Source organism: Anomaloglossus baeobatrachus, chromosome 1, assembly GCF_048569485.1.
Source record: "Anomaloglossus baeobatrachus isolate aAnoBae1 chromosome 1, aAnoBae1.hap1, whole genome shotgun sequence".
Lineage (NCBI taxonomy): Eukaryota > Metazoa > Chordata > Amphibia > Anura > Aromobatidae > Anomaloglossus > Anomaloglossus baeobatrachus.
The window spans coordinates 845405436-845420011 of record NC_134353.1 but is presented as its reverse complement, the minus strand read 5'-3'; the positions used below and the strand labels follow the sequence as shown (position 1 = coordinate 845420011).

The 14576-nt window shown below is 44.3% G+C and overlaps 2 protein-coding genes across 2 annotated transcripts in view; one reads left to right on the top strand and one right to left on the bottom strand.

Moving 5' to 3' along the window:
- The window catches only part of BTF3 (basic transcription factor 3), a 61638-nt gene extending 60655 nt beyond the window's left edge, over positions 1-983 (top strand). The window contains exon 6 of the mRNA XM_075342134.1: positions 712-983. Coding sequence (XP_075198249.1) covers positions 712-758 — 47 coding nt within the window. The 3' untranslated portion in view covers positions 759-983. The remainder of the gene's footprint in view (positions 1-711) is intronic.
- A 1692-nt stretch (positions 984-2675) lies between these two features.
- Positions 2676-14576, bottom strand: part of LOC142301101 (low-density lipoprotein receptor class A domain-containing protein 1-like) — a 29196-nt gene continuing 17295 nt past the window's right edge. Inside the window, exons 4-7 of the mRNA XM_075342124.1 lie at positions 12355-12474; positions 7251-7394; positions 5741-5863; positions 2676-4050 (exon numbers count right to left, since the gene is read on the bottom strand). Coding sequence (XP_075198239.1) covers positions 3917-4050; positions 5741-5863; positions 7251-7394; positions 12355-12474 — 521 coding nt within the window. The 3' untranslated portion in view covers positions 2676-3916. The remainder of the gene's footprint in view (positions 4051-5740; positions 5864-7250; positions 7395-12354; positions 12475-14576) is intronic.

The window sequence follows — 14576 nt, the reverse complement described above, 5'->3', positions numbered from 1 at the left end:
CCGTAGGTCCGGGGAGGAGGCACCACCCCTCCTAAGGTCAGGAACAGGTCCCCTCCTCCCCGAATCTGCGGTTTATGTTAACATATTGCAGTCACCGGAGGCTCCGGTGCCGCGATTCCGCCATAACGGAAAGATCCGTCCTTGGTCGTTAAAGCCCAGGGCACAAGGACGAATCTTTCCATCCATGGTCGTGAAGGGTTAAAGATCTGGCTGAAGAGTATTCTCCTTCCACAGACGGTACAGCTCCCATGTCCACATCAGCAGCTAACGGACCGGTCCACTCACTGCTCCTCCATCAGCGGCCATTGTGGACAGGAGAGCTCTGCCGTCTGGGGTCTTGCACTAAGTAAGGCTTTGTCCAATCAAAAGGGTACAAAAAAGGCGTCAGGAACAAAAAACTAATCCGAAAGCTCCCCAAAGGAAATGTTCATGAAGCTCCCACTTCAAAACCTATTGTTTTGACTGCTAGGAAAGGACTCTGAAACAATTTTTTGTATGTTCATGCAAATTAGGGTAAGAAGAATAATACAAAAAAAAAATCTTTTTTTTTTTTTTTTTTGCAGTTCCTATTTCATTCTTTATTTTTTATGTATTTTTTTTTTTTTTTTTAATAACAATAACCTTTAATCCAAGATCTCAGGACTGTGTCTAGATGTAAGATTAACATATGTCTCAAATAAATTTTCTCTAATTACCTATATTTTTCTACAGACTTGGTTGAAAACTTTGACGAAGCCTCAAAGAATGAGTCCTTCTAAGCTGAAAACCACTGAGGAACTTAACGCTGAAAAGAGCTGCTATTTTATATTGTGACTTATCTATTTGTTTTTTTGTTTTTACTTGATGAGATTAAACATGAATTCCTTAATGCCATTCAATATGTAGCAGCTCGGCTTCAGTACCCGCTTTATTGCAGAACCTGTGTGCGGCCTAGTTCAACTGGACACACCCGGAAATAAAGATGATCTACAAAAAAACTTCATTAGCTTTGTCTTGTGTCAAGTAGGATTTCCCAGTTACTGTATTACCAGGTGCAGAACTTATCTGATGGAAATAGTCATAGAACTACACAATTACCTCTCCGAGCTGTGTATAGTTTCTAGGGAGGAGGAGGTGAGTATTAAACTAAAGTGGCACAAAACCAGAGATGAGACATAAAGCACTTGCTTAAATTTTAAGTTTATCTTGTACTTAAAGGGAACTTGTCACCATGATACAGTCCAATCTGCGCTCAGGATATTATAGAGCAAGGGGAGCAGAGTAGTTTGATATACATTTTTGTGAGTAATGATTCAGTAGAACCTTTGTTGTAATCATTTAAACCTCGGCTCTTTCGGGGATTTTCGGTGATTGACAACGTTCTCAGAATGAGCACTTTTACAAAGAAAGCGGTCAGTCACTGATAGGACCGCCCACTGCAAAGAAAATACCAGAAAGGGCAGAGGGTTAATGATTGCAACACAGGTTATACTGAATCTTAGGCTATGTGCGCACGTTGCGTACTAGCCCTGCAGAAATTTCTGCAGCGATCTGAAGAGCACATGTGCGCTTTAGATCGCTGCAGAAATGTCCGTAGTGAGCGCCGATTCCATGCGCTCTGCCTGCAGCTCCTGCCATAGACAGAGCAGGAGCTGCCGGCAAAGCGCAGGAAAGAAGTGACATGTCACTTCTTTTTGCGCAGCGCTTCGGCAGTAGCCGAAGCGCTGTGCTCTGAGACGCCACGTGCGCACGGCCCCTGCACAATCTCCATAGACTGTGCAGGGGCCGCAGGACGCATGCAGTTACGCTGCGCTGCAAAGCATGAATTTACGCAACGTGCGCACATAGCCTTATACACAAAATTATATATTAATTGTGTAATAAATAGAGCGAAAGGCACTCACCAAAATAGCTGTGTCAAAAACCTTTTGTTATCTCGTCGATGTTACATGTGGCGGCACAAGGGGAGGGGGGCACACAAGGCATATCGAACGACCGTCGTTTCGCGTTTGTACACGACACTTCTACGGGTCCACATACAGTGGAACCTCGCTTAACGAGTAACCCAGTTAGCAAGAATTTCGCTTAATGAGCAAAGCTTACTGTAAACTTGTAACTCCAGTTTACGAGCAAGCTCTGCTGTACGAGCAAAATACTCACCGCACACACTTCCGGTTCTGTACATCCACCGCGCTCTAACCTGCACTTGCAGTCCACAGAAACACGCACGCACATATTATGCTCACCTTCCATTCCATCACCGGCCTCATAGTTCTTGTAGTTCGCTGGTACATGATGTGTATCGGGTAACCATCGTGACGAGGGAGGAACTTGCTCTGGCAGCAGAAGTTCCTCCCTCGTCACGATGGTTACCCGATACACATCATGTACCAGCGAACTACAAGAACTATGAGGCTGGTGATGGGATGGAAGGTAAGGTGAGAATAATATGTGTACCTTCTGTTCCATTGCCGGCCTCATGGTTCTTGTAGTTCGCCACTACAGGATGTGTATCGGCAACCATCGTGACGAGGGAGAAACTTCCGCTGTCAGCTGCAACTCAAAGGCAGCGCACTGACCAATCAGAGGCAAGCGGCTCCTGCCTTTGACGTTAGCATGCTGGCAGCGGAAGTTCCTCCCTTGTCACAATGGTTACCCGATACACATCCTGTACTGGAGAACTACAAGTTCCAGGAGGCTGGCGATGGAAGGTAAGGTGAGCATAATGTGTGTGTTTGTGTGTGTGTGGAATGGCACAATAGGGAACCAGAATGGGACATTTAACAAGTTGTGGAACGAGTAACTTGGTTAACAAGCACACTCCCAGAACGGATTGTTCTCGTTAACTAAGGTTCCACTGTATATATTAATATTCTCTGCTCCCCCTGCTCTATAACATGGTGCCTGCAGATTGGTCAGTATTTTCATGACGATAGGCGTAAATCATCACTTGGACAGTAAGCTGGGTAGATCAACTCCTACAGTCTACGACTGCCGTTTCTGAGGAGTCTTGAGGTGTCTGCTCACAGCTGCAGGTCAGTACTCGTGAGGGCTACAGGACCGAAACCACAACTAATGAACAGGACACATGACGTTTCATATAATACTTGACTGCCCACCTCTAATCGGCAGTGTCACCTGATGGTTTTAACATTTATAACCTCTTCTGCATGTTAAATGCTAATTGTTGTAATACCGTCCTGTAGACAATGACTATGTTCCTGTAGGGAAGTGTCATTTATTTCAAAGTCTCTTCCATATCTGCCGTATCTGAGTCAGGTTGGGGTTAAAAGTTGACTTTGACTGCGACACGCACGACTTGGCCAAAGATGGCGCTATGTTGCTGCTACATTGTAAGGTGACGTCAGAGGATTTGGTTTGGTCCCATCCTGGAGTGCAAAGAAACAAAATAATTTTTATTGAACTTACATGTTGCAATGCGACTCATTCAATGTCACTACTTCATGAAATAGAGCAGTGTTTCCCAAACTCCAGTCCTCACGGCCCCCAACATGTCATATTTTTAGGGTTTCCTTTAGTATTGCACACGTAATGCCTTTATGATTCCATCACCTGTTCAATGCTTAGGAAATCCTGAAAACATGACCTGTTGGGGGAGGACTGGGGTTTGGGGAACACTGATTGTGATCTTTGGGCCTATCGAGAGGAGTCGCCATGTAGCTCCAGTCTAAAAGAACTATTGGCTAAATCCCTTTCAATCTGGTTACAGAGAAATCCTAAAACACTAACCATTCCTAAAATAACCTAAATAAATTACATCATAGGATATTTTACATTTTTAACAGTTTGGACGTCCTTATAAATATTTGATGGCTTTGGCGAGTAGTGTAACATTTCATCCAGTGTTTGTTGGTGATACTGTTCTCATTTGTAGGGTCCTTTCCTTCCATTGTATAATGGATCAGTACTACAAAGTTCAGCAGTATGCTTCATCGCTCCAGTCTATGCAGTCCTGAATATGATCATTACAGCGGGTTTTTGGGATACAGTCACAATCCGTAAAGAAGACTGTGTTACATCTCCAGCCTGGACATGGAGGGCAGCGAGTAGCTGGAAGATAATATGAATAGTTAGAATCTAACATGAACTACGTGTTTTTCATTATGAACATTTCTATCGGGGTTTTATTGAATTTGGGCTTCACTTTTAGGCGGACAGGATCTGCAGTATTTTAGTGCCACTGCCTGCCCTTAGGCCTAGGACACAGAGTAAAACTGCCTGAATGGAATGCGATAAAAATAATCACATTCCACTCAGCCCCATGTTACTCTATGGGGCCATTCACATCTGCAATTATTTTCTCAGCCCTAATCGGACCGAGAAAACAGCCACAGCATGCTGTGGGTGGAATCCGATCCGTATTCACTCGCACCCATACAAGTCTATGGGTGCAAGCGAAATATCGCACTGCACTCGGATGACACAGGAGTACACTGTGATAATTGCATCAACTGGCAATGGAGGAGATGGTGCGATAAATCCCTCCCTCTCCTCCGCATCTGTGATTCAATTACAGTGGCATGACACTGCTTACACTCGCAGCACAGCAGGAGCCAAGGTCCATTAGCATATCGCATCCGATGCCATACGCTTGTGTGGTCTCAGCCTTAATGTCGGATTCACACTTCCATGTGCCAGACAATGATGAATGGACAGTCCTCAGGTCTCACCACCTTGAAAGCCAGATATTTGCCTATAAGTCTTCTTGAGTTCTGGTCAGAAGACACAACCCCTGCTCCCCCCACCTCCCAGCCGGTCCATGAATCACAGTGTGTAGTACATTGCTGTGTCAATACAGCATAGTAAAGAGTACTACATCATGCTGCTCTCAGATTACACAGCAGAAACCTGCTAATTCCCTTAAAAAAAAGTATAAGAATATACGGTAGTTTTTATGGATTGCTTATATAGCATGTTGTTTCTCCACAAATGTTTAAGGGTTGTGCACTATTGGGCAGCCCCTACTTAGCAGCTTAATTGTGAATCAAAAACTAGAAAAACATACTTGCCTCCTGAATCTGGTTTCACGTCTCCGATGCTGATCTATGTCTTTCAACCGTCTTTTGACATATCGCGTTATAGCAGCAACCTCTGATCGGCTGCAGCCTTTCCGTATTCAGAGTGGAAGTGTGCACCAACGAAAGTGAAAGCTGCAGCCAATCGGGGCAATGGATTGGCTGCAGTGGTTATGTGACACATTAATGTTCGCTGGGAGGGAAGTTTTTTTTTTTTAATACTTTTATGATGCACAGTTTAGATTTTAAGAGGGAAAGTCACAGTTTCGTACTCTGTTGACAACTCATTACTGAGCAATGGTCTGGAGGGACGGGGGGGGGGGAGACGTCTGATTATATGTATGAAAGATGCCGGGGAAACTGCCATCAGTTTTGTTTGTGGTTTTTCTTTTCTTTTTTTTTTTTTTTTAAATGACAAAAGCTGTAACACTCTGATGGTAAACATGGACACATGGATCAGAGCTGGATGAAAACTGGCCCTTTTTTGTGTAGATGACAAATGCGTGAATTTATCCTTAATGAGAGGACTCGTAACATCCAGTTTGATTTTATTATTTAATTCTCTGTGTGACACATGCTGGATGGTGAGACACATATGGCCGGGCAACTGCTTCTATTAGACGTACAATGCCTTGGAAATGTTTTCTATTCTTGTACTTGGAAATAAATACTGACCCCAGACACTTGCTCCTTACATTTTGGAATATTTGGGCATTGAGTGATACCTGTTTCATCTGAGCAGTCTCCACAGTCATTATTGTTGTCACAAAGCTTGTCACTGTACGTCCAGGATATCTTATTAGCACAATGGAATACCAAACCTTCCGGAAGACTATTGGGTAAATTTCCTAAATGGATTAAAATAAGAAAAAAAAAATCAGACCCCAAAAGTTACAGATTCAGGTGCACTAAGAAGTAATGACTGTTATTCATGAGGCAGGAGAACACTAAACACTGCCCTGGTCTCAGTTGGGCCATGGACTGCAGGCACTATTCTTGCTGGCAAACCTGAAAGCAATATATCGATGGAGTCTAAAGGTGGCGTTACACGCTGCGACATCGCTCAAGCGATCTCGTTGAGGTCACGGAATTTGTGACGCACATCCGGCCGCTTTAGCGATGTCGTTGCGTGTAAAGCAGGCCTTAAGGGTCAGTGTATGGATTGACCAGCGCACGGTGTGACTGGATCAGTAAACCCGTATCGATCAGCGGTTGTTTAGCGGCCTGTTTACTCCGGCAGATCGCAGGAAACGATGCACACTTGGTGATTGACTGCTCTGTGGACATAAGCTGTCGTTGTTCTCAGCAGCACAGGATCTCTTTAGAAAGGACGATGAGCTGCTGAGAATTATTTTTTCGCTACATAAAGACCATTTTCCCTCAATGAATGAGAATACATTGAGTTATCAGCAGCCTATTTATACGGAAAGATAATCATGAATCGTGCTTCTAAGAGGCAGGTTTTCTTCACTTCTGTACCCAGTATCCTGGGTGTTTTTGGTGCTTCCTAGGCCATACAACTAGAGTTGAGCGAAAACCTAACTATTCGTACTCGCTATACTCATAACAAGTGCTGTCTAATACTCACGTATTCATTCCAAATAGCGTGTGCAATGCAAGTCAATAGGGAAAACTCTCAATGTAACGAGTAACCCGAATGTCGCACTATTCTTGCAAGTATTCCCCATTGACTTGCATTGCACATGCTATTCAGAACGAATACGTGAGTATTAGACAGTACTCGTTATGAATATAGGGAGTACGAATAGTTAGGTACTCGCTCAACTCTACATACAACGTTATGACTTCACGGTTTTGTAACCAATGTGAAGAGCGGCTGCCACAAAGAACCAGAATGAGCACTGGACCAAGGCAGCATGAATAGCTCGTCTCTACTGAGATGAGTATGAGGGATGGGCAGAGCAGTTAATGGGTTAAAAAAACCCTCCTTTTCCATTTATTTCTATGGCCAACTCAATCCTGTGTCTCATAATGTGTGACACAACCATATAGATTTGATATGTTGCACATGACAGATATAACAGTACTGAGTGAATGATCTGTGAGATGAATGATCTTCATCCAGCCGCAATAATCCAGATTTTTAGGGTTGGAGAATAATATGAAGCACCACGAAACCTGTGACTTGTGCTTCAAAAGAGCTTTTCTTTCCCTTTGTAGGCACGGTATATCTACTGCCTATTGCCTAACATTTTCTAAATCTGAAACACTGACCGCAGTATTTTGTAGACTCATCCTCTCCATTTTTGCAGTCCACCTTCCCGTCACACACCGATGAGGCTATGATGCACGTGGTGCTGTCATCACACAGAAATCCAGTGTGGTTGGAGGATGTCCTACACTCCCGTCTGATGGAATCTGCTGGATGAGAAGACAACTATAAATATGCGCCTTCTGGAGTGTTTTCTCTTTTTTTTGTTTATCTCATTATCTGGTTTGCACCTTCTTTAAACTCTGTGCCATTTTTCTTCCTTCATTCACCATTGTGGGCACGGTTAGCCAAGCCAAGATATTTTCACCTAATTCATCATTTGAGACTTTTTACAAAAAAACACACATTTTTTCCACAAATGTACACTATTATCCCCAATACAATTTTTCCACAGTTGAAGAATAATGTGTGATATCTTAAAGGATTGTAAAACTTTTTACTCTAATGCGGGCTTTACACGAGATGATAGATTGTGCGATATGTCGTTGGGGTCACGGTTTTCGTGACGCACATCCAGCATAGCGCACGACGTCTTCTCGTGTGACATCTCTGAGCGAAGCAGTATCGCTCACAAATCGTGAGTCGTGTACCCGTCGTTAACTTTCATAATCTCGTTTATTTTCATGGGTGCAGGTTGTTCATCGTTTCCGTGGCATCACACATTGCTCCGTGTGACACCACGGGAACGATGAACACAGCTTACCTGCGTGGTTTTGGCTTAGGCTGGTTTCACATCAGCGTTTTTTTAACTGCGTCAAGAATGGATTTTTTGCCGCAAAGCCAGATCCTTTACAAATGCGTTGTCATTTCAATGCATTTACAATGGAATTGCGGCAAGATGCGGTCACTTCGGTTGTGGACGGCACACACTGGATTCGATGTTTCGCGGTATTTTATCTTTTTTCAAAAACGCTACTTGTAGCGTTTTTGACCTCGGACAAAATACTTCATTTCACTAGATCCGTAATATTGCAGTGGTACCTGCAATGAAGTTCAATGAGCACCGGATCCTGCTATACCGGAAGACACCGCATTCTGATAGGCAGGATCCTGTTGTCTGTACTGAGCATGCCCAGAAAGTAGTTCCTTCCCCGTGCTTTCTGATATAGTAGAGCTGCATCAGTTGAAGAAGACAGAAGAAAGAAGGCAAAAGACCAGGATCGTGGAGCGGTGAGAAGGAGTAATAAAGATGGAGTCCCTGAGTGTGTCTGTGTATTTATTTCTAATAAAGTGTCTGTGTATTTATTTCTAATAAAGTATTTTTTCTCTGTATGATGTCTTTTTTTTTAACCCTTTATTGGAGATTCTTAATGGCCGGGTCAAATTTGGCCTGACATTAAGAATCTTGGGCTTTATACCATCTGGTAAAACAAATCTTGTATTAACCCCTTATTACCCAGCATGCCACCGGCACAAGGGCCGCTGGAGAGATGGATACAGTGCCAGAAGATGGCGCTTCTATGAAAGCACCATTTTCTGGGGGTGGCTGCAGACTGCAATTCGCAGCGGGGGGGGGGGGGCAGAAAGCTTTGGCCTCCCTGTGCTAAGGATGCCAATCCCCATCTGCCTAGTTGTACCTGGCCGGTTAGCAGCCATTAGCAGCTTGGGTTACCCTTAGCAATAGAAAATGCAGCTGGAGGCCACGCATTTTTTTCCCCCTAACCCTAGGATTATGTGTTTGTTGTTTTTTTTTATTGAATTTAAAAAAAAAATAAAAAAATCGACATGGGCTTTGCCCATTGAGCACCTGAGCATTATACTGCTCACTCATCCCTACTCCTGACCACTCAGCCAGAAGAACAAGAAACCAGATCAGCTGACTCCAGTGCTGGCCGATTACTTGTTCTGTGTCACCCCTGCATCCATCGCAGCGTGTGCGGGCTGTAGAATTGAGCTGAGTTCGGCCGACACTGGAGTCAGCTGATTTGAACTCCAGCCTGCGCACTGTGATGGATGCAGCGGGACACAGAACAAGTAATCGGCCGACAATAGAGTCAGCTGATCCGATTACTTGTTCGGTTGGCTATAAGGTCAGGAGTTCAGATCAGCTGACTCCAGTGCCGGACAAACGCAGCTGAATTCCACAGCCCACACACACTGCAATGGATGCAGCGAGACACAGAACAAGTAATCGGCCGATACTGGAGTCAGCTGATCTGAACTCAGCTGTACTCCTGACACACAGCCCGCACACGGTAACACGTGATCGGCAGCAGGCTGTGACTGCTGTTAACCTGCATCTGTCGCAGCGTGTGAGGGCTGTGAGATCAGGAGTTCAGCTAACTCCGGAATCTGTATCCAGCCACATCACTATAGATCCAGTAACCATAACAGATTTCCTTTAACCCCTTCACAACCGGCCGATTTTGCACTTTCCTTTTTTTTTCGCCATTCTTCCGAGAGACGTAACTTTTTTATTTTTCAGTCAATATGGTCATGTGAGGGCTCGTTTTTTGCGGAATGAGCTGTACTTTTAATGAAACCAAGAGTTTTACCATATAGTATACTGGAAAATGGCAAAAAAATTGTAAATGCGGAAAAATTGCAAAAAAAAAGTGCAATTACACTATGGTTTTTGAGATATTTTATTCACAGTGTTCACTATATGGTAAAATTAATGTGTCATTGTGCCTCAGATCGGTGCGAGTTCGTAGACACCAAACATGAATACATTTACTTTTATTTAGGGGGTTAAAAAATATCAGAAGTTTGTCCAAAAAAAGTGGCGTACATTTTGCGCCATTTTCCACGTCCTGTGCGTTCTCATTTTTCGGGATCTATAGCTCAGTGACAGCTTATTTTTTGCGTCTCGAGCTGACATTTTTAACCGTACCATTTTTGCACAGATGCTACGTTTTGATCGCCTGTGATTGCATTTTGTGCAATATATGTGACGACCAAAGAAACGTAATTTTGCAGTTTGGAATTTTTTAGACGCTACGCCGTTTACCAAATAGATTAATTGATTTTATATTTTGATAGATTGAGCGTTTATGATCGCGGCAATACTAAATGTGTGTATATTTTTTATTTTTTAGTTTTGAACTTTTAGGGTTTTTTTATTTTTTTATTTTTTAAAACTTTTTTTAAAGTTTTTTTTTATTTTACTAGGTGCCCTAGGGGATTATAACGAACAGCAGTCTGATCGCTCCTTCATTTCTCCCGATCAGAGCACCAACGCTCAGACTGGGAGAAATGATCATCTCTTGTAACCGCCAGTTCTTGGCTGTTTGTTTACAGGATCTTAGTCATGTGAGCACAGGAGTCATCACATGACCCTGTGCTACCATGACAACCACCGGAAGTCACGTGATCACGTCATGTGACTTCCGGTATCGGTCTGTAAGTAAATTTTCAGCACGACCGCGGTTATAATGGCGCTGTCACTTATTGACAGCACCATTTAAGGGATTAAAAGGCACGGGCAGATAACGATTCTACTTGTGCCTGACAGGCACACATGTCAGCTGTGGAAATCAGCTGAGATGTGCGCGGATATCTCCCAGCTGCCGGGGGACATCAACATTATGACCGCTAGGACATAATTTTACCGCCCACGGTCATTAAGGGGTTAACAGACTTTCAGTTCCAACATGTATTATGCATATTGGCAATCTTCTCACCCCTAGAAAACCACTTAAAGAGAATCTGTCAGCAGGTTTTTGCTATGCAATCAGAGGACAGAATGCTGTAAGGGTTAAAAAAAAGTTTAATTGTCTCTTATTAGGCTGTGTGCTGTTGTTTACTTATACTAAAGGCTTTATCACCTAGTAATTATCATTGCTGGACTACAATATAACTCGCACATTTTCAACTCACTGTCAATGTACAATCTCTATAGAGAGCCTGGTGTGGGAGGGGACAGCTCTCTCAGCTCTGCTGCATGGCTAAATCTAAAAGTTTTGATTGTGTCAGAACGTCTGCACCTAGTATTCTAAGTGATACATCATTAGAATCATGATCATTTTGCCTACATCATGCTGCTCTCAGATGAGGTAACAAAAACCTGCTGACAGATTCACTGTAATTCTTCATCTCATCAAAGAAGTTGAACTGCGCTGCACAAATATGCATAAAGTAAACTCTAAGGGTTCTTTACACGATGCGACATCGCTAGCGATAGCTAGCGATGTCGTGCGTGATAGCACCTGCCCCCGTCGTTCGTTAGACATTTGGTGATCGCTGCCGTAGCGAACATTATCGCTACGGCAGCGTCACACGCACATACCTTTTCAGCGACGTTGCTGTGACCGCCGAACAATCCCTCCTTCAAGGGGGAGGTGCGTTCGGCGTCATAGCGACGTCACTGCGGCGTCACTAAGCGGCCGCCCAATAGCAGAGGAGGGGCGGAGATGAGCGGAACATGCCGACCACCTCCTTCCTTCCGCATTGCCGGTGGACGCAGGTAAGGAGATGTTCGTCGTTCCTGCAGTGTCACACATAGCAATGTGTGATGTCGCTGGAACGACGAACAATTTCGTACCCGCAGCAGCAACGATATTATTTAAAGGAGCGACGTGTCAACGATCAACGATTTTTGAGGCTTTTGCGATCATTCATCGTTGCTCCTTGGTGTCACACGCTGGCGATGTCACTAACGGCGCCGGATGTGCATCACTAACAACGTGACCCCGATGATATATCGTTAGCGATGTCGCAGCGTGTAAAGCACCCTTTAGAAATAGCAGCAGTCATTGGTGGACATACACAAAAGAGGTCCCTGTGTAAGAACAATATATGTGCCCTATGCAGTGCAATAGTTCATTATAATGCACAATTCCATCTGTTTTAGAGGTAGAAATGAGCCCCTTTACCCTTTGGACCCCTGTGTGTTTGCACCAATGATATATCCTCCTCTGTCAGGAACAATAATAAACAATCATTAAATACTTCTGACCTCAAATAGGGGCATATTAAAGGAGTCAACACGTGCAATGGACCTTATAAATTTTGCTATAGGACCCTGTGTTTTCTCTGTACGTCAGATTATATTACGTGCTATAATACCATCAGTTGCAGCTCAGAGTTGCACTTTTTAAATGATAATGTAATATTAATTTTGTTTGATTTTTGGGATTTCGATGTATGAGAAGTATATAATTTTACCTTGATTTTTTGGTATTCCGTAGATAACTCCTAATGTGATAAATGCTGAGATCGCTCCTAGGGTGAGGAGTACAAGACCAGTAATGCAGAAACATCTTCTTCTAAAGCAGCAGCCACAATCTGTAAAGATAAAGATTATACTTAGTGAAGAGTAGTAAGGAAAAATCCCTTATATCATGCTAAGTTGGCAGCATGGTGGCTCAGTGATTAGCTGTCATAATTCATGCCGGCCTCAGCCGCTGCTGAGTCTTTGCTTTTTTACCATTCCAGGGTTTCTAGTCATGGGAGGGGTTAATCTCTTTCTGCCTTGTTCCGGAGGACAGGCCACTATATTCTGGCGCTACTGCTCTGGAACATTGCCAGTAATAGTTCTGCTCTGCAGCACGTGAGCTTGGCTCCAGTGTTCCCTGATGCATCCCATCATCCAGCTACTGTCCTGACTTGTGCACTTCCCGTTCTGCCTGTCTGCCTCTGATCCCCCTTGACTTCCTGGTCCCGTCCCATGTCTCTCCTGCCTTGTATCTCCATGACCGTTTGTTCACCTAGCCTCTCCTGACCTCCCAGCCCTGTCTCTTTTTGTTTCTCTGACCTCCCGGCTTGTGACCTTGCTTTGTTTGTATCTGTCTTCAGCTCTGCTTTTCCCTCCTGACTTAGGCGTTACTTCCTGGTTCCGACCTTCGGCTTGTATCTGACTACGTTTTGCATCGCCCTCTGGTCTCCAATTGACACCCTGGTAGATGACTCGGCTTGCTGACTTCTCTATTGTTTTGGCGCCCTCTAGTGAGTATTCTGCTTACTGCACCTTGTGTCAGTTTCTCCACTAGAGCAGCGTGACATTAGCATTGTTGCTTTGCAGTTTTGGGGTCCTGGGCTCAAATCCCACCATGAACAACATCTGCAAGGAGTGAGTATCTTCTCCCCGTGTTTGTGTGGGTTTCTTCCCACACTGCAAAGATATATCGTACTAGTAAGAAATTTCGATTATGAATGGGGACAGTAAATGTAGAACATGACTGTGCTATATAAGGCTGCATGCCCATGATCAGTGTTCACAGCGTTTTGGATTAAGCATGTTTCAGCTGTGTCTAAAACACTGCATTGTACAGTACAAGCACAGTTGATGAGATTTCTAGAAATCTCGTACCAACTGTGCGTGTACAGCCCGCAATGAAAACTGGCCTGCTTTGCGGTTTCCTGAGCCGCAGTATGTCAATTGTTAGTTGCGGAGACGCAAGTGTTGTCTGCATAGAGAATAGAAGAAGAAAGATACCACAACTGCCCGGATCGTGAGCTTGAGCAGCTGCGGTCTCCTGTGGAGGAGACACGCTGCCCAGGAAGTCAGGACCCGCCAGACCAGAACGCAGAGGATCCTGATCATGGCCACGTACCCTAAGAAATCAAAATAAATAGTAAGATGGCTTTTCTTTTCCTATATTATGTTCAATCCTCTGTTACAAGATCTAAGAGAAAATAGCTGTGTGTTGTGCAAGCATTGAACCAGTTGGTCAATAACTAAGCCGGCCCACTTTTGCATGTCTATGCTCTGCCTATAACAGAGAAGGGGGCTGACTTAGCTATTGAAATAAGCAGACGTTCTTTTTATACACAGCTTTGAAACGCCGCCCACAGCCCAGTCATTCAGGAAGACTGCGGCCTGCCTCAGTTGACGTGAAGGCCTAGTGAGTGAATGAGACAGAAGTATAGTCAGTTGGTTGTGAAGGTCTCATACGGTGGGTGGTTTGTAGCAATGGAACAAAGGAGATAGAAGGCAAGACAGCGAGATCCTCAGAAGTGACCGAAGACACAGGATGTGAACAGCATTGTAACTAGAGACCTATCTTCGTATGGATTGTATCCAGATTGTAGGTGCTAGAGGATGGAATCCCTAACATACAAGTCCCTTAACCGACAAGGTACTGGGTTAACCTCAACTGGCGTGTGCTGTAGTCTTCCAACTGAGTGGTTTTTTGACGCCCTGGACTAGCCAGGTAGTGACAGACATAACAACACACACACCCCCTCCCCTGGATAGTTAACACCAGTCAAACAAAACCCTTGTTGCCTCCCTGCAGGGTCTGATGTCCACACCAGGTGGGGCGGAGCCAGGCGGTTGGCCCCATCCACCGAGGAGTTCACAGGCTTGAAGGCGGGAAAAAGCAGGTAGTGCAGTTTTGGAGTTCAGTGGAAGTGGAGTGAGGAGTTGAGGAGTGAAGAAATTGCTA